This window comes from Tasmannia lanceolata, unplaced genomic scaffold (assembly GCF_043159265.1).
Source record: "Tasmannia lanceolata isolate RefF3 unplaced genomic scaffold, GAP_Taslan_0.1 ptg000029l, whole genome shotgun sequence".
Lineage (NCBI taxonomy): Eukaryota > Viridiplantae > Streptophyta > Magnoliopsida > Canellales > Winteraceae > Tasmannia > Tasmannia lanceolata.
In genome coordinates this window covers 6,620,825-6,640,463 of record NW_027518706.1, presented here as the reverse complement: position 1 = coordinate 6,640,463, position 19,639 = coordinate 6,620,825, and the positions used below count along the sequence as shown (strand labels likewise).

At 40.9% G+C, this 19,639-nt stretch overlaps 1 protein-coding gene and 1 pseudogene across 1 annotated transcript; both read left to right on the top strand.

Moving 5' to 3' along the window:
• Positions 1-19,639, top strand: part of LOC143858986 (uncharacterized) — a 103,737-nt pseudogene that overhangs the window by 27,597 nt on the left and 56,501 nt on the right.
• LOC143859238 (uncharacterized) lies at positions 13,247-16,937 on the top strand. Its single transcript, XM_077369941.1, has 2 exons — positions 13,247-16,638; positions 16,751-16,937. Exons 1-2 carry the CDS (start codon positions 13,561-13,563, stop codon positions 16,757-16,759), a joined length of 3,087 nt encoding a protein of 1,028 aa, XP_077226056.1. The 5' UTR covers positions 13,247-13,560; the 3' UTR covers positions 16,760-16,937.

Sequence of the window (19,639 nt, the reverse complement as noted above, 5' to 3'; positions counted from 1 at the left end):
CCCTAACTACTCCGAAAGACTCAAAATTTTTGAGATTTTTGGATTTTAAGATATTTTTGATATTTTGGTTGTTTTATAGTGTTTTTTTTTTTGAGTTTTTGACACAAGAGGATTGAATCCTATCATCATAAGGGGAGGACAGACTCCGGATATCCCGCAAAGGTTGGACAGCATCCTATGCTTTGCGGGGGAAAAGAACAGAAACACAGCTCTGCAAGGGTTGGACAGCATCCTATACCTTGCAAGAGTGGATAGAAAAATACATGATTTGATAAGAGGTAGAATAGAATCCTAACCCCTATGATGATAGGACTGACTCCCTAGACTAGGGACAGATTCCTATGCTAGTGGACTGTTAAACTAAGATAAAGCTCACAAATAGTAAGGAAAAAGAGACCTTGTGCATATTTGACAAAGGTAAAACACCCAGCCGGGCCGGACAGCTACCTAGCCCTAGGGTGCAACAAATGTGCAACCCAATACCCATAAGGGTAGGGGTATGATGCCAAGCCTAGTAGGGTGTTCTCCCAAAACCAAAAGACGCACCAAAGAGGAGGTTTAGCAAGAAAATGAGACTGGGTAAGTCTCTTAGACACAGAGGTAGGATAGAGAAAAATGCTAACAAGAAAAAAGAGACCTTGTGCATATTTGGCAAAGGTAAAACACCCAGCCGGGCCGGACAGCTACCTAGCCCTAGGGTGCAACAAATGTGCAACCCAATACCCATAAGGGTAGGGGTATGATGCCAAGCCGAGTAAGGTGTTCTCCCAAAACCAGAAGACGCACAAAGAGGAGGTTTAGCAAGAAAATGAGACTGGATAAGTCTCTTAGACATAGAGGTAGGATAAAGAAAAATGCTAGCAAGACTGGGCAAGTCTCCTAGGATGGGCTTGGACTATCACCTTCATCGCCCTTGCAACGAGAGGGAATTCTAGTATCTAAAGAATTTAACAAAAATCTAAAAGACTGTGTTAGTCTATCAAAGAGAGAAGAAAAGTCTACCAGATAATTACAAATTCCATTCTATTCTTATAAAAATAAATCAAGTACTAAACAAAGAAAATTTTTCAATAAAACAATACACGATCTATAGCAATTATAAAATGATAAACAACATTAATTAGTCCAGACCAGCCGCTGGATAGCCTAATAAAGTAAAAACAATATCAAACACTTCAAAACCAACCACAAACCCCAATACGGGGACTCCAATGAAATCAGATGATGCCAAAGTAATCATCTGATATCAAATACACATGATAATATTTCTAATCCCGCCTTGAGATCAGACAGTACTCATGTCGATAATATCGAATAGAGTAGTCATCTGATCTCCTTCTTCCTATTAAACAATTTATTTAAATAAAAAGGAATGAGTATAATAAATGAATGTCCAAAAGAAAAATCAAGACTAAAAAGAAATACTTTTATTGGCATAATAAATAGAATGAACATAAAGACTTATGTTATGAACAGAACCAACATGATGAACTGAACAAGTGTATGAACCATGTAAATCAATAATATAAAAAAAAAAGAACCAATGAAAGGCTGTTACCAGATATGCTGTGATGCTAGTACTCCCAAACATGGTTGAACAACTCATTAAGCAATGTGAAAGAATAAAAATAAAGGATATGGGGGTTTCCTTTCTTTTTAACTATGAAACTATAATCATAATGGACAATTTCTAAAGCAGGACAATACTACAAAAAGATAACTTGCTATACATATCTCTAAACAAAAATAAAATAACAAAAATTACTGTAAATATTTTTATGATTCTCAAAAATATTTTCTACTGAAAGAAATCTTAAAGTTTTAAATGTTCTCAAAGAGAAAACATAGCAGGCTCAATATTGTATAGATTCATACAAAGCTATCAAATTGACATCTACCTGTAAACTCAAATCATTTTCCTACTCAACATGTTAAGCTTATATACATTTGTTACTTGCAGCTGATAAAAAAAAATAAAAATAAAAATAAAAAAATAAAAAAAAATAATATATATATATATATATATATATATATATATATATATATATATATATATGGACATAATAGATCATTCAAACACAAAATTTAAATAGATCATAAAACAAATCATGCAAATAAATCTATAACATGTACAGAATCATTTAATTTTTAAGTTAATAATTACATTTACCAAATATATATATATATATATATAATAAATGAGAAATTTCTGAAATATTGATTTACAATTAGACACATACCTGATAAAATCCCACTGAGGATAATGCCTGCCTAATTGATATAAACTGAGAGTGATGCTACGGCAACGTGATATTTTGCTTGCTTAAAGCTCTCCAAAATCATCAAAATTACAGAAATCTCACTCAAATTGAGCAGATCTATCTTGAACTACTGCCGCATATTCCATTTATAATGAAATACAATCAAATCGGAGAGTGAGATGCACTGATTCTTCGGATCTTGTTAGATCTCAGCAGGATCAACAAAACTCAGGAAAAATTGGGAAAAATGGAATTCAATTCAGTTGAACAGGTCAGATCTGAGATTTAAAACCGAAAATAAGGTTTAAAGCTTTGGATCATTGGTTCTAAAATTAGATCATTGGATCAGGCTTAATATTCAAAATAGGCAAAAGAAAATGATAACAAAGGAAGAAAATAGTAACAACCAGCTGATTTGACCGGTCGGAGCTTGACCGGAGTTCTAATTTACCGGCCAGAGAAGAAGAAGTGATCGGAGAAAATAGAGCTTAGGGAAAATCTATCTCTCTTTCTCTAATTTGCTTTGCACAGATCTTGAGGTAACAGTATTTAAACCAAAAGATTATACTGGCTGGAGAACGATCGGAATCCGGTCAATGATTTGCCGGAGAAGAAAGATCAGAGGGGGAAAAATGATTAGGATTAAGGAAAGGGTAAATCTAGGGTTTAAGGTTGCAGGGATAAAGATCAAAGCTTAGGTTGAGAGAAGAAAAAATGGAGAATATGATCGGGGCTTACCGGAGCTAGGGTGTTGAGGGAGGAGATCAGCCGGAGCTCGAATCCGCCGGTGGACTCACGGAAAAAAGGATCGGAGTCTTGCTGGAGAAGAAGGAGTTTGATCAGAGAAGGATCGGATGGTGGAGGATGTTGCTGGAGATCCGATGGATCTGATCGGAAAATCCGATCAGAGAAGGATCGAATGGTGGAGGAAGGCTGCCGGAGAAGGTTGCCAATCGGTCGGAGGAGATGGCCGGCGATGGAAAAATCCAATCTCTCTCTCTCTCTCTCGGATCTAAGCCTTTCTAAACAGGAAACAAACACATAAGGGAAGGAAAAGGACTCATGAAGGACTATTAGGTTGGAATTCCGACAATCCGGCCGGAATTTTAGCCGAGGAAGACGATCGGAAACGAGATCGGTTTTCTCTCACTAAGAAATCGCAGAGTTTCTCTCTCTATTTGATTTTCAGAAAAAAGCTAGATCCTGTAAAATGAGGCTTAATCTCATATTTATAGGTTTTTAGAAATTTGATAAGGGCACCCCATTTGATAAGCGCACAAATGCGCGAATTCACTTGGATAATGCACCCCTCCCATATTTGATAACTGTACCAACTTGGCTTGTCTTTTTCGAATTTTCTTGGTGGATTTTTCTGAAATTTTGCCGAGACAATTCTGAGATCCTAAGGCTTCTGAAAATGTATTCATGGGTATTTGGGGTCTTTGGATAACTTGAATTTTTCCTAAAATACAAGGTTTTTAAGGTAAAATGAAAACCTAGTGGGCCACCCCCTATTTACACTACACACACCCTCTCAGCCCGATTGCTGGGCAAACGAGCTCCGATCTCTATGAAATTTTGCAGGGGAGGGTAGAAGAGACCTTCAACCAGCCTAGAGTGAAGTTTGGGACCCTAATGCTGAGATTCGGATGGATTTGGCACGAGCCGGGAAGGTTTAGGGCTTAGTCAAAATGGGGTGTCTACAGATGCCCCTCTTTGGCAGAGCGTGCTTGTTGCGCGAATGTCAAAGCTGAACAGACAACACATTTTGACTGGCCCAAAATTGATTGGAGAGAAAGAAGAATGAAGGAGGTGATTTTGTGAAAATTGGACTTTTGGAAGGATCAGATACCTCAGGAGTTGTGATATGGAATGAATGTTTCAGGGGGTTTAGATGGAAGAGATACCTCAGGGGTCTTCAATGGAATGGGTTTTCGGTTGCTTGCTTGATGTTTTCCAAGAGACTTTGGCTTTTTCTACGCTCGGGGCAAACACTATCAAGGAGAAGTTAGATTTTACGTTCAGGACGAAAACTCTCAAGAGAAACTGGGTTCTACGCTTGGAGCGAACTGCTTTTCAAAAAGAATTTTGGTTCTACGCTTCGAGCGAATGGTTTCAAAGAGACAAAATTGATTTTACACTTGAAGCAAATGCTTTTCAAAGAGACAAATTGATTCTACGCTTGGAGCGATAGCTTTCAGGAAAAATTTGGGTTCTACGCTTGGAGCGAACTGCTTTTCAAAGAGATGAATTGATTTTACGCTTGGAGCGAAAACTTTTCAAAGAAACAAATTGATTTTGATTTTACGCTTGGAGCGAATGCTTTCAGGAAAAATTTGGGTTCTACGCTTGGAGCGAACTGCTTTTCAAAGAGATGAATTGATTTTACGCTTGGAGCGAAAACTTTTCAAAGAAACAAATTGATTTTGATTTTACGCTTGGAGCGAATGCTTTCAGGAAAAATTTGGGTTCTACGTTTGGAGTGAACTGCTTTTCAAAGAGATGAATTGATTTTACGCTTGGAGCGAAAACTTTTCAAAGAAACAAATTGATTTTGATTTTACGCTTGGAGCGAATGCTTTCAGGAAAAAATCGGTTTCTTCACTCGGGGTGGATACTCTCAGGGAGAATTTGGTTTCTTCACTCGGGGTGGATACTCTTAGGGAGAAAATTTATTTCTTCACTCGGGGTGGATGCTCTCAGGGAGAAAATGGTTCTTCACTCAGGGTGGATGCTTTCAGGGAGAAAACTTCAATTGCGAGTAGAAACTCTGCCGGGGATAGTGAGGTAAATTCTCAATGAAATGATGAGAAAGATTCTCAGCGGAATGATGAGACAAACCCTTAAAGGAATTGTCGAGACAGACTCTCAAAGGAATTTGATTGAGGAGCTGTATTCAAAGACTGTGTTCAAGCTCCTCTTATCTTCATTTGTTGAGAATAGTCATCTCAATCAATACTCATTTGATATCTTTTATGACCTGATTGTTCAGGGCATAAAAGATGCCCCTAGTAATATTATACTTCCATGACAAATTCATAAGAGAGCAAAACACAGGAAAAAGGCTGAAATGCTTTCATTTCTTGAATATTTGAGGTTACAAAGCTTTCAGGTTTACAACAGACTGCATCTGCCTAACAACCGCCTTGCATTTCTGATGATCTCTGCCATTCATATGGGCTTGAAAGCCTGCCAGATGGACTTGAGAATCTACCATCTTCTGAACTTTGCTCTGCTGTGTATTACCTTTGAGGAGACACAACCTTATCATTTTTTTTATCACCCCAGCTTTGGGAGGGATACTAACCACACAGGACTCTGGAATTTGACCTTGACTCGACATAGAAAAAGATTTGGACAACCAGCAAATGAGGACTTCGACAGGCACAATGACTTAAACTCTAAGAGAGACTGAATCTGCTTCTTCGTCTGATAAGTATTTTTAAAATGGTACAGTCTACCACTCTTAGAATCTTTTAAAAACCGTATTTAAAGGTGTTTCATTCCTTTTTCCGGTATTTCCATCATGGTTATTATTCCCTTGGATTGCTTAGTCTTAACCCTCTTAGCCTTGAGAGTGTCAGAAGAATTTCTGTCGGTGCTTACTCAGACTTTGGAGTAGTGCCGTCGAAGAAATGAAAGTCTTGCTGGCTTTCAGAAGTTTTGTCCTTTATGAAGTCACTGCCATGACCAAATCGCCTTTTCAGGTTTTCGATTTAGTGGACCGCATGCCTTAATTTTTGCCTGGACTGTCTGCCCTTGCAGATTTTCCATCCAGCAGGTTCAACAGCCTAATTTTTGCCTAAGCTGCATTTTCGGGTTTTCAGCTTAGCGGGTGAAATGACCCTAACTTTTGCCTAAACTGCCCTTGCGGGTTTTCAGTCTAGCGGGTCTAAGACTCCATCATTTTTTTATTTTCTTTCTGTTTCTCTACAAACCTGGGCCTAAGTACACCAGAAGGATTTTTAGGTAGGCTTGGGTTCAAACAGGTTAACATTTGGTAAGTTTTCATTTATTTCGACCGAATCTGGCCCTCCAGACTGCCTACGTATCCCCAAAGAAAAATGGGAATCAGGTCCGCGTAGTTCGCCCATTTGGGTTTCAAGGATTGTTTGTTTTCTTTCTTTCCTCTTTTTTTTTAAGGATTTGAAAGGTTTGAAGGATTTGACCGAACCCGAATTGATCAGGCTACCTACGTACCCCCGAAGAGCTGGGGATCAGGTCATGACGTAGTTCAGGCTCAATATCTTTTATGACGCAAGTCATAAAAGATGCCCCTGGTTTGAGTTTATCAAAGAAAGAATGTTTTCGTTTATAGGCTCAAAAGTGTTTGCAAAGGATTTTTGACTTTGAGGTAGTTGGCTTTTAAGCTCTGATCGATCAAAGACGGCCTCCTGGTGTATCTAAGCATAATACTTCTTTAGCTGGTCCAAGTTTGTAGGTTCTGTTAATTTTTCTCCATTTTCATTGAGGAGTCTTACAGCTTTTCCAGGCAGGACTTCATCAACAATGTAAGGACCAGACCAATTTGGCCTGAACTTCCCTCTGGAATCAAACACCGGTGCCCTGTAAGACTTCAAGACGAGATCTTCTGGTTTCAGGTCTCGGACCTTGACTTTCTTGTTAAAGGCTCTTTCAATTCTTCTCTGATACCCTTGGATGTGATACAAGGCTCTCAGCCTCTTTTCATCAATCATCTGCAATTCCTGATGTCTAGCTCTTGCCCACTCAGACTCTGGCAGATTCGCTTCCATCATGACTCTTAAAGATGGAATTCTCATCTCAACAGGGAGGACTGCTTCCATTCCATACACTAAAGAGTATGGAGTTACACCTGTAGAAGATCTGATCGATGTCCTATAAGCCCACAAAGCAAAAGGAAGTTTGTTCGACCAATCTTTGTAAGTCTCAGTCATCTTACTGATTATGACCTTGATATTCTTGTTTGCTGCCTCTACAGCACCATTTGTCTGCGGTCTGTAAGGAGATGACTTGTGATGCTTGATTTTGAACTCTTCGCACAGGTGCACTACCTCTTTCTTGAAGTGAGATCCATTATCAGAAATCAACTCATGAGGTATTCCATATCTGCAAATGATGTTTGCACGGATGAATTTCGCAACTGTATTGGAAGTTATGGAAGCATATGAAGCAGCTTCTATCCACTTCGTGAAATAATCAATGGCCACCAAGATGTACTCGTGTCCACTTGACGATTTGGGATAGACTTTGCCAATGATATCAATTCCCCATACTGAGAATGGCCATGGCGAGATCATAGAATGCAGCTCTGACGGAGGCACATGAATAAGGTTCGCATAGACTTGACATTTATGGCATTTCTTCACAAATGCGAAGCAATCTGCTTCCATTGTGGGCCAATAGAATCCAAGTCTAAGGATTTTCCTTGACAGCATTTTACCATTCATGTGAGGACCACAAACACCTTCATGTGTTTGCTCTATGAGCTCTGCAGCCTGATCTTCATCAACACACAGAAGCTGAATACCGTCAAATGACCTTCTGTACAACTCTTCACCACAAATGATGAAGTTGGCAGCGAACTTCTGAAGAGTTTTCCTCTCTTTGCTGGAAGCTTCAGGCGGATGCCCCTTGCCTGAAATGAAATTTCTAATGTCTGTATACCACGGCTTTCCGTCCGGACATCTTGTCGATATCTCTATCGCATTCACATGAGCGGGAGCCCATTGCAACCTTACAGCTAAAGGCTGAACCTCCATTGTCGCGGAAATATCTAACATTGACGCCAAAGTGGCTAAAGCATCAGCAAAATGATTCCTTGTTCTCGACAGATGAGTAAAGGTGACATTCCTAAACTTCCCGACCAGAGATGCAAGATAAGTGTGATACGAGATCAATCTCGCCTCTTTTGTTTTCCAATCTCCATTTATTTGACAAATGATCAGAATTGAATCTCCAAACACATCGATGTCTTGAATTCGCAAAGCTAATGCTGCCTCAAGTCCTGCGATACATGCTTCATATTCAGCCATGTTGTTGGTGCATTCAAACTGCAACTTGATGGATATCGGAATGTTCTCCTTCTTTGGAGATACCAAAACTGCCCCTATTCCTTGACCATGATTATTGACAGCTCCGTCAAAGTACATAAGCCATTTGGAACTCAAAATTTCTTCTTCAATGTCCATAATCTCTTCATCAGGAAAATCAGCCTTCAGAAAAGCATTCTCCTCAACAGGAGCATCAGCCAGCTGCTCAGCGATGACCCATCCCTTAATTGATTTCTGAGTGACATAAGTGATGTCAAATTCAGACAATAATAGCAACCATCTGGCTGTTCTTCCGGTAAGAGCGGGTTTCTCAAACAAATATTTCAGCGGATCCATCCGCGAGAGCAGAAATATTTTATTCGACAACAGGTAATGTCTAAGCCTTTGAGTTGCCCAAACCAATGCTAAACAAGTCTTTTCTAAAACAGTGTATTTGATTTCATACTCTAGCATTTTCTTGCTAATGTAGTAAATGGGCTTTTCTTTCTTAGACCCTGCATCTTGCTGAGCAAGTGTAGACACCCCATTTTGATCGGACCGAAGTTCGCTATGCTTGGGCGAAACCCCATCCAATCATTTCCGCCATGTTTCGCACTTTTCCGTTAAGTGTTGAGAGAGATTATTCCCAAGAATTCGAGCAAGAGAGAATTTGGATCCGATTGATGGGCCCATCTTGAGCATTTGTTTAGATTTGGATCAAACAGGGTGGCCCGCGCATTGTTTTAGTGAAAAATGAGTTTTGAACCTACTTCGATCCAACACCTAAAGATGATCATCAAGAGAACGGTCAAGATCTCAGAGAAGTCGTTTTAACAACCAATTTTGTTACGATCATCAGGTTGAGTTACTCGGATCAGCCCATTGAAATGATTTAGGAGGACACAACCTACTTAGGTAGGGGACCCATCAATTGGATGGTCTGGATCGTCATAGAGGAATGATTTAAGGGGGCACAACCAATTTACATTGCGACCCACCATTTGAACGGTCAAGATCATCAATTGTCGCCCATCAAATGGACGGTTCGGATCATCAAATGGGAGTGATTTAAAAATGGGGTAACATATTCACATTTTGATCTATTGGATGGCTTGGATCAGCCCATAGGATTGATTAGCGGAGCACAAATTAAATCACATTGTCGCCCATCAAATGAACGGTTCCGATCATACTTTGGAGTGGGGCATATGATTTTATGCACAATTGGGAATTTGGTCACATATGGGACCCATTTGGATTATCTTTTACCTACTCAAAAGGACTTTAAAAAACATGCATGGGGCCACACACATGTCAAAATTCAATGTCCACAATGGTGGCCACCTACCATGGAATATGTCCACAATGGTGGCCACCTACCATGGAATAAGTCCACAATGGTGGCCACCACCCTCCCATTCCTTTGCTATAAATGGTTCAATGAGGGTGAGTAAGGGAGAAGAACTCATTTCTCTTCTATCATGTGTTCTAACAAAGTTGCTATGTGGGGTTGAAAAGAAAAAAGAAAGAAAAAGAAACAAGAAAAGAAGAAAAAGAAACAAAAAAGAAGGAAAAAGAGAAAGAAAGCGGAAGCGATCGCACGGAGGCGGGATTTTCGAGTTTTTCGGCTCTCGGATTCGGCGAGGATTTCGATCACAGGTAGGTACACCGTTCTCGGAATTTTTTTTAGAATTATTTGGTATATTTTCGGATTTTTGCATGATTTTTAACAAAGAAAACTAAACGATATACTAAACAGATTCCAAAAATAATGAAATTTCGTGGGAAAATAATATGATAATGATACATTCTACCATGAATTTGTGAGAATTTTTGGATTTTGTTTGGTATATAATTTTATGCTTTCTTTGAAAATCAGCAGATTTTGGGGGAATTTGTACTGACATTAGATCACAAAGAAAATTCTTAAAATTTTTACAGTAGTCTTATATCTCATATTTCTTGCTTCTATAAAAGTTTCAATTACTTTGGATCTTGTTTTACATGGGATGTAGTGTTAATTCATAATCTGGTCTAACAATTGAAAAATTCGAAACTGATAGTAAATAGTTTTCTAAATTCATGAAAATCTCACAGCATGCTACTTTCACTTATATCTTACTAATGTAGAAATTTCATGGAATTTAGATTTCTATTTCTAGTAGTTTCTGTGTTATTTTTTCAATCTGGTCAATTAATTGTTAAATCAAAATTAAATATGAGCTTAATGTAAAAAACTATTAAAATCTTCCAGCAAGCTACATCTCATCATATCTTGCTGCTGTATAAGTTTCAACTCATTTCGAATTCGTTTGCAACAATTTCACTTGTAAAATCACTCATATGCTTAAAATTGATAAAATCCATTGAAAATCCGAAATTAATTGAAAATCACCTGAAAATCTCTAAAGAACCTTAAATCTCTGTCATATATTAATCCTTAATACATTGAAACAGAAATCTTGGGATCTTTAGATTTCCCTGGAAAAATGGCCAATGCATCCATAATCGTATCTCAATTGCAACCGATCTTTGACAAATTTGAATACTTAAGCTATAGCACGTTATTGGCTCCGAGGTTCACTGTCCACGGAAATCCTGAGATATGCCAGGCAATAAGATGCTATAACCTAAGTATTAAATTGCGCAAGGAAAGAGCGCACGATTCCCTTCGTTGGATGCTATCCTGGGCCGAAACTGGTGAACCCTAGAACCATTGGTAATCCTTGAATGTCCAAAAACTGAAAATCCTTGAAATCTAAAATTCATTAACCTCGAGAATTTAAATCGATTTGTCTTGTGTCTCTCGGAACTATTGGATTATGGTTTCCGTCTTAAGAACCATTAGAGCCCACTTTAGGAACACTGGTGTCGTGTAGTGTCCTAAGTTTTAGGGAGTCCTAGAGTTAGGAGTCCAGCCTCATCACGGACGCTTGCTATGTATAGCAACCGTGCCATAGGTCTAGTTACACTAGTCACCCGATCTTTCCGTAGGACAAGCCTAGTAAACTAGGATGTAGGCTAACCTGCATTAGTCTAAGGGACAACTTGCATTTAGATAAGAATCATATAGCATCTTAGATGGAATCCTAAAATAATAAAATCCTCAACTTGAATTAAATAACTTCTCTTAAAACTGTTGAAACAGTCAATCCCGTCTAGGTCGGTGTCTTAGTTGAGTTAGGCATATGTAGCTTAGCTTAGGTGCACCGAACTACGTCGACTCTGATCCCAGTGAGGCTTGGGTACGTAGGCAGCTTGGATGTCTGACGGCATACCACCCGCGAGTCGGCACCACAACAAATTGTGGTGTTTTGGATATTAATTTTCTTATAAATGCTTAATCAAATCATTTAGGGCTTTCCATGAAATTAGAATTCTAGGAGAACTTTCACTTAGATTGAACCCAGACAAATTAATAAATCAAGATACACATTTAGGATTCCCATTGAAATTAGATTTTAGGATGCATGTCACTTAGTTCGCACATTAACATAGGGTTGAATGAGCCATTTAAAATAAATTTAAAAGAGTTAACTTTTAGAATTGAAGACCGATTATCGGGCAGGAATGGTGCATATGGTGGATAAATCCCCATACCTTCCATTCTTGTAACCAGGTAGCGAGTCTAGATTTCTGGTTAATTATGGGTCCTAGATCCCACATCTAGGTGGCGACTCTGTCAGTCTCTTTTGTGTGGAATTCGGATTGTCTTAGTGATCCCAAGTTCACATAAAAGACGAATTAAAATCAATAATGAAAGGCACACGCCAATCGCGTGGGTACGAGAGACCAAGAGAAGAGAGCGCGGCGGCTCGCGCCCCACGCCCCTCTCGCGGGATCGGGGCCCACAGACTGGCGACTCTGCTGGGGACAACCTAACTTCATTACAATTCCAAAGGATAACTCATTTGAATCTATTTCAACTGGCTCATGAAAACTCTATCTCTTTTATGCTTGTTAGATTAGTTTGTATGCTTTATTTTCTCATCACATTTACTCAAACTTAATCTAACAAAACCTGAAGGCATCATAGATTGCGCGAACTTATTGCACACACTTACATCACTTTCATCTAAACCCCTGCATCTCACATGCACACACGTCCTATTTTAGGAACCCGGAGTGTTATCTAGCATGGTTGACTGGGATTTCATCACCTGGTGCCTCTGTGCTAGAGAAGCATTCCACCCTTAGCCTAGTACCTTTATGGTACGTAAACGGATCTCTTGTTCACGTACTGATACGCCGGACACTGGTACAGTATATCGAACATGGATTCGCGCTAAGGGAACTCTTGGCCTTACCCCTAGATTAACCCACACATGCATGTAGTATACGAACACATGTGCATCACGTGTGTGAGCCTAGTTTAGGATATCTTACCCAATTGTGTGTGTGAGCCTAGTTTAGGATATCCTACCCATTTGTGTCTAGATTAGGCCGTAGTCCATCTTTCAATGGCTACGATCGGTCCTAGGTACACAAACAAAGTCATGAGTCGAGATCCTCTCTCCACTCCGCTAGATTAGGGTTAGGATTGATGCCTTCAGGTAACACTGATAAAATGTGCGAAGATTAAAAAACTTTTCCTTTGGGGTTAGGATGTAAATCCCATTCATTTCCAAAGATCTCATAGGATTACTCATTCATGATCCATCTGTTGAAAGCAATCTTATGCTATCTCATCTCATCTTGATCTCATCTTGTTGTTGATATCCATCATTCAGATTTTAGATCTGGTCCTTGACCCTACTTTTGTCATTCTTATGGCCATGGTCTATTATCTGAGCCATTGATTGATCCAATGTTTATCATATATCTTTTACCCCTGGATCATATCGAAATCATTGATGAAAAAGTTTGATCTCACCTGTATTCTTTGAGTGCATGATCGTTGTTGAGATCGAAACTTATTTTGATTAAGGATGTTTATCGTTCCTGACTCTTTCATTCCCAAAAGAAGAACGGTTATACCCAAAGAACACCTTAAGGAATAGATTGAGGATTCTTTCCAAATTAACATACCCGTTGATGTATTTCAAGATTACTCTTTTCTCTATTTGTTCAGAATCTTTATCTCATGATTATTGATCTAGTATGTTAACTTCCAATCAGGATTCTGAAAGATAGCAACCATCGCTTCAAAAAAGGGCACCCAAGCTAAACCTACCTGGTCTAGACCTACCTCAGTGTCTAGACTTGTTCGTCATTTTGATCCCACTGTGTCACCAACAGCACCTTTACCATCTTCACCAGAGTTGTCAGGTTCTTTTGAAGTCAACCAAATGGCTAATGATCCAGTGGACCCCATGATAACTATACAGGAAATGTTGAGAAATATGTGTCGAGATATAGCAGGGTTGAAAGATGAGGTGACTCATCTAAAAGACCAGAGTACTCAAAAGGTCTCTACTTCTAAAGATCCCACCATTCAGCCTCCTCCGGCCACATCTCCTAACCTCACCAGACCAGTCATCTCTCCCGTAGAGATCGATCTAGAAGATGAGCAATATGCTGGGGAATACTTTGTCCCTCCGGTTAACAAGGAGAATGAGTTGTTCGATAAGTATGAGAAGATGGCTCGTGACATTGAGAGCATGAAGGTTCAAGCGTCCAAGGGATTCGATATTTCTGAATTTCTGGTGTCCCCTAATGCCATATTCCCGCCTAAGTTCAAGGCACCAGACTATGACAAATATGATGGAACTGGGTGTCCGAGAAACCACGTCAGATGGTTCATCACTCTTTCCCAGCAGCATGGCTTAAGTCGAGAGCAGATGGCTCATTTGTTTCCTATGTCTCTTATAGGGGTAGCCAAAAGATGGTTTTTGAGGTTGAAACCAGAAGAGATTAGGACATTAGAAGAAATCTCTAACCGATTCGTAGAACAATTCTCCATGGAGGAAGGGATCGAGGTCACTAAAAGAGATCTGAAGCTGTTGAAGCAGAATCCTCAGGAGACATTCACATCTTTCATTAGGCGCTGGAGGCGCAAGTCTGCCCAACTGAGCCATAGAATGTCAGAGGAAGACCAGATAAAGTTGGTCCTCAAGAGCTTGTCCCCGCAGTACTTTCACTTCATGGCGCCGCAGCACTATCAGAATTTCGATCATTTGATTAAGACCGGCACCCAGATCGAGGATGCTATTGCTAAGGGCCTCCGAGCCAAAACGCTATCTGATGTCCGAGAGGGGAAGAGGCCTATGATCCAACCGAAGGAAGTACAAGCAGTCAGTTATACCAGACCAGTGGCCAAGCCTGTTGATGAAGTTGTTAGACCAATGGTGACGAAGCAGTTCAGGCAGTTTGACCCATTACCATTTCCACTGCCCATGATACTTAAGAAGTTGATCAGAGACAAGAAGATCAGACTTCCGGATGTCAAACCTGTACCTAATCCGCTGCCCGGAAACTGGAGAAGGGATCAATACTGTGAATATCACAGGGGCCCGGGACACATGACTGAGAACTGTTTGGCCTTGAAGCACGCGATTCAGAACATGATCGATAAAGATGAGCTTGCAGTTGAAAGGCCGAATATCACTCAGAATCCTCTCCCCAACCACCGTGCTGTTGCTCCTCCCACTACAAACGCTATCTTTGTAGATGAGCCCATCCTTGATCCCTCTACTCTCATTTGCGCTATTACATCTGATAAAACATATGTTTTGAAGTTTGACGATGAAGAGCTCAGAGAATTCAGAGAAAAAGAACCTTATGTGCTGTCGTTTGACGATGCTGAACTCACTGAGTCATCTTCAGCCCAGTCATATGCGCTTCAGAATGTTGGTCTGGAAGAAGCAAAGGAAGCCACCTATGTTCTAAGGATGGAGGACTTTGAAGAGGATGTCAGTAATGCACCTTATGTTTTCAGAACGGACGAAGACGAACTGCTGTTGCTGGATGATCAGTGTAACGAGATGCGTCACATGACCCGAGGTGGGCGAGTGTTCAAACCACCAGAATTGAGTGTAGAAAACCCGGCAGGGGTTGCAAGAAACTCAGAAAATCAGAGGCAGAATAAAGTGAGCGCAGACGAAGAAGATGAGAGCCTGTTAAAGCAGCTGAAAAAGACTCAGGCTAATATCTCGGTATGGGGTTTACTAATGGCCTCATCGAAGCACAGAAAGCTAGTCCTTCAAGAGCTTAATGCAGCACAAGTTTCTGTTAATACCTCACCTGACGAGCTTGTCAGTCTCGTAGCCATGGCCAGAGCTGCGAAAACATTGTCATTCGCTGATGACGATTTACCTCCTGAGGGCCGAGACCATACTAAGCCTCTTAAAATCACAGTCTTCTGTAACAAGAAGAAGGTGCCAGAGGTGTTGGTTGATAACGGCTCTGCACTGAATGTTTGCCCATTAAGCACCGCAGCAACCCTGGGGTTCAGTCCTGAGAATTTTATTCCATCCGAGCAGGGTATTCTAGCATATGATGGCACTCGCCGAGATGTAATCGGGACTTTGGTCACTGAGATACAGATTGGCGGAGAAGACTTTGAGGTAGAATTTCAAGTCTTAGATATTAAAGCTTCATTCTTACTGTTGCTTGGCCGTCCTTGGATGCACAAGGTCGGGGTTGTTCCGTCTACTCTCCACCAAAAACTGAAGTTCATTCGCAGGAACAGAGTGATAACGGTAAAGGGGGATCCTGATCTCGAGATAGGGCAGATCACTCCGGACATAACTGGGGAAAGATCCGAAGATATCAATTTGACGGGGTTTTCACTAGAGGTGACTACGATCACTTTCAAAGAGGCTTTGAATGAGGAAATTTGTTTCCTGACCAGTACGAATTCGAATGTCATCAGAATGATTCGCCGACAGGGCTATATGCCAGGCGCCGGGTTAGGCAAATATCATCAGGGTTTGACCGAGTTTCCTGTGTTCAAAACATTCAATGGTTTGTTCGGACTGGGTTACAAGCCTACAAAGAAGGAAATTGTAGAGATGAAGCAGTTGATGCTGAAATGGGCAGAAAACCGTCGTCGGGGCTTGGGGTTACCAATGGCACCCATTGATTTGAAAATGAACGGCCGATTCCGAAAAGAAGGCGCAGCCTTTCCTTTCTGTGGCTTTGCAGAGTTTTGGTTGGATGAGAGCACAGGGCAGATGCTTCCGGGGTTTGAGATTTTCTTCGATCTTGAGCTAGAAGATGAGCCAGTGGGTATGCAGATTGTAGAGACAGAGTCTGAGGCTGATTGGACAGAGCACATAGAGCCGAGTCTTCTGAATTCACTTTTTCAAGAAGGGTCACAGACTGTGGCCGTGATTGGCAGGAGCCCGCTGATACTGGACCCAACTCGTCTTATCACCCCGGCTGAGGAACCTCTGACTAACTGGACTTCTCAAGTCCTACCCCAGGTTATTTTCCAGTACAAACGAATCCCTTCAGAAAAGTCAGTCGTCCATAAATACGTGTCAGTCTCCGGGTTTGATTCAGAGTCTATATCTTCTAATGAGTCTTTTGATGCAGGTACCATAGATGACCATTCACCTGAGATCGGCGACGTTTCTTCCTTTTCAAGCGAGATTGAGTTGGAGTCTGTTCATAATAAAGCATCTGTTGCTGTTTCCTTTTATAGTCCTGAGTCAGTTGACGCAGGTGTCAACATTTCCATCGAGTCTGTAAAAATGAGTCCAAAGTTCATTGTACCCCCCGATGAGGGTAATTCGTCTGTTGATGTATATGATTCAAATTCCAATGAAATGAAGGATTCTTCTTTTGAGTACATTCCTGTCTCTATTTCATCTGCTGAATCTGCTCTAAAATCTGATAATCTTAAAAATAACAATCAAGACTCCCCCTCTGATGAGGATGCCGACGAAACTCCCCCTGAAATCAGACATATGATCCAACAGGAGGAGAGTCGCCGAGCAAAACCACTTGATGAGGAAGTTGAAACTGTGAACATTGGTGATGAAACCTCAATTCAGGAAATAAAGATCGGCAAAACTTTATCTCCTGAAGAACGTGAGGAATTGATCACCCTGCTTAAAGAGTTCAAAGAAGTTTTTGCTTGGTCTTACGATGATATGCCAGGATTAAGTGAGGAAATCGTCCAGCACAGATTACCCTTAATCCTTGGTGCTAAGCCAAAGAAGCAAAAACTCCGAAAGCTCAAAACAGAATGGGAGTTGAAAGTCTATGAAGAAGTGAAGAAATTGTTAGAAGTAAAATTCATCCAGGTGGTGGAATATCCTGAATGGCTCGCTAACATAGTACCGGTGCCCAAAAAGGACGGGAAAGTCAGAATGTGTGTTGATTTTAGAGATTTAAACAAAGCAAGTCCTAAAGATGACTTTCCTCTTCCAAGCATTGATCTCCTGGTGGATAACACTGCTGGACATGCTCTTTTATCCTTTATGGACGGATTCTCAGGGTACAATCAGATTAAAATGGCACCTGAAGACATGTTGAAGACAGCGTTCATCACTCAGTGGGGTACATATTGCTATAGAGTGATGCCGTTTGGCTTGAAAAATGCTGGTGCTACATATCAAAGAGCTGCCACGACTCTTCTTCATGATATGATTCACAAAGAGGTTGAAGTTTACGTTGATGACATGATCGTAAAGGGGAAGACTCGGCCTGAGCACACTGTTGCCCTGAGAAAGTTTTTTGAGCGGATCAGGAAGTATCAGCTTCGTCTGAACCCGAGTAAATGTGTATTTGGCGTTACGTCAGGAAAACTCTTGGGGTTTATGGTCAGCGAAAGAGGGATCGAAGTGGACCCGCAAAAGATCAAGGCGATTCAAGAAATGCAGCCGCCGACGACAGAAAGGCAGATCCGAGGTTTCCTTGGCAAAGTTCAGTATCTGAGACGGTTCATAGCACATCTGACGATGACGTGTGAACCCATTTTCAAGCTTCTGAAGAAGAATTCCTCGAACAAGTGGAATGAAGAGTGCCAGGAGGCTTTTGAAAAGGTTAAGCAATGCCTATCATTGCCCCCTGTTCTTTCGCCAGTTATTCCAGGCCAACCGTTGCTGTTGTACTTATCTATCACGGATACAGCGATGGGTTGCATGCTTGCTCAGCAGGATCTTGAGTCTAAGAAAGAAAGACCCATTTACTACATCAGCAAGAAGATGCTAGAGTATGAATTAAAATACACTGTTTTGGAGAAGACTTGTCTCGCATTAGTTTGGGCAACCCAGAGGCTTAGACATTATTTGCTTTCAAACAAGGTTCTTCTGCTTTCACGAATGGACCCTCTAAAGTACTTGTTTGAGAAACCTGCCCTTACAGGAAGGACTGCAAGGTGGTTATTGTTATTGTCTGAGTTCGACATCACTTATGTCGCTCAGAAATCAGTTAAGGGGCGGGTTATAGCTGAACAATTGGCCGATGCTCCAGTTGAGGAGAATGCTGTTCTAAAAGCCGAATTCCCTGATGAAGAAATTATGGATATCGAAGAAGAAGAGGTTCTCAGCACCAAGTGGTTAATGTACTTTGATGGAGCCGTAAACAGTCGTGGGCAAGGAGTAGGTGCAGTCTTGGTCTCCCCGAAGAAAGAATACATTCCTATCTCCATCAAGTTGCAGTTCGAGTGCACCAACAACATGGCAGAGTACGAAGCCTGTATTGCCGGACTTGAAGCAGCCTTAGCTTTGCAGATTCAAGATATTGATGTGTTCGGGGATTCCATCCTGATCATTTACCAGATTAATGGGCAATGGAAAACTCGAGAAGATAGATTGATCCCTTATAATATGTATTTAGAATCTCTAGTCCAGAAATTCAAGAGCGTCACATTTACTCACTTATCAAGGACCAGAAATCATTTTGCTGATGCTTTGGCCACTTTGGCCTCGATGTTAGATATCTCCGCTACAATGGAAGTTCAACCGTTAGCCATCAGACTGCAATGGGCACCTGCGCACGTAAATGCTATAGAGATTTCAGCTAGATGTCCAGATGGGAAGCCTTGGTACACAGATATCAGAAACCTCATTTCAGGCAAGGGTCATCCTCCGGAAGCTTCAAGCAAGGAAAGGAAAACTCTCCAGAAGTTATCTGCGAATTTCATCATTTGCGGTGAAGAGCTGTATAGAAGGTCATTTGATGGCATACAACTCCTTTGTGTTGATGAAGATAAAGCTGCGGAGCTTATTGAGCAGACTCATGAGGGTGTTTGTGGACCTCATATGAACGGGAAGATGCTATCTAGAAAGATCCTTAGACTTGGATTCTATTGGCCTACAATGGAAACAGACTGCTTCGCATTTGTAAAAAAATGCCATAAGTGTCAAGTCTATGCGAATCTTATTCATGTTCCTCCTTCGGAGTTGCACTCCCTGACTTCGCCGTGGCCGTTTTCGGTATGGGGAATAGACATCATTGGGAAGATTTATCCGAGAT

Bases quoted from the DNA above. Each gene is read 5' to 3' on its own strand.
- LOC143859238 (XM_077369941.1), top strand. From the start codon at position 13,561: ATGGCTAATGATCCAGTGGACCCCATGATAACTATACAGGAAATGTTG.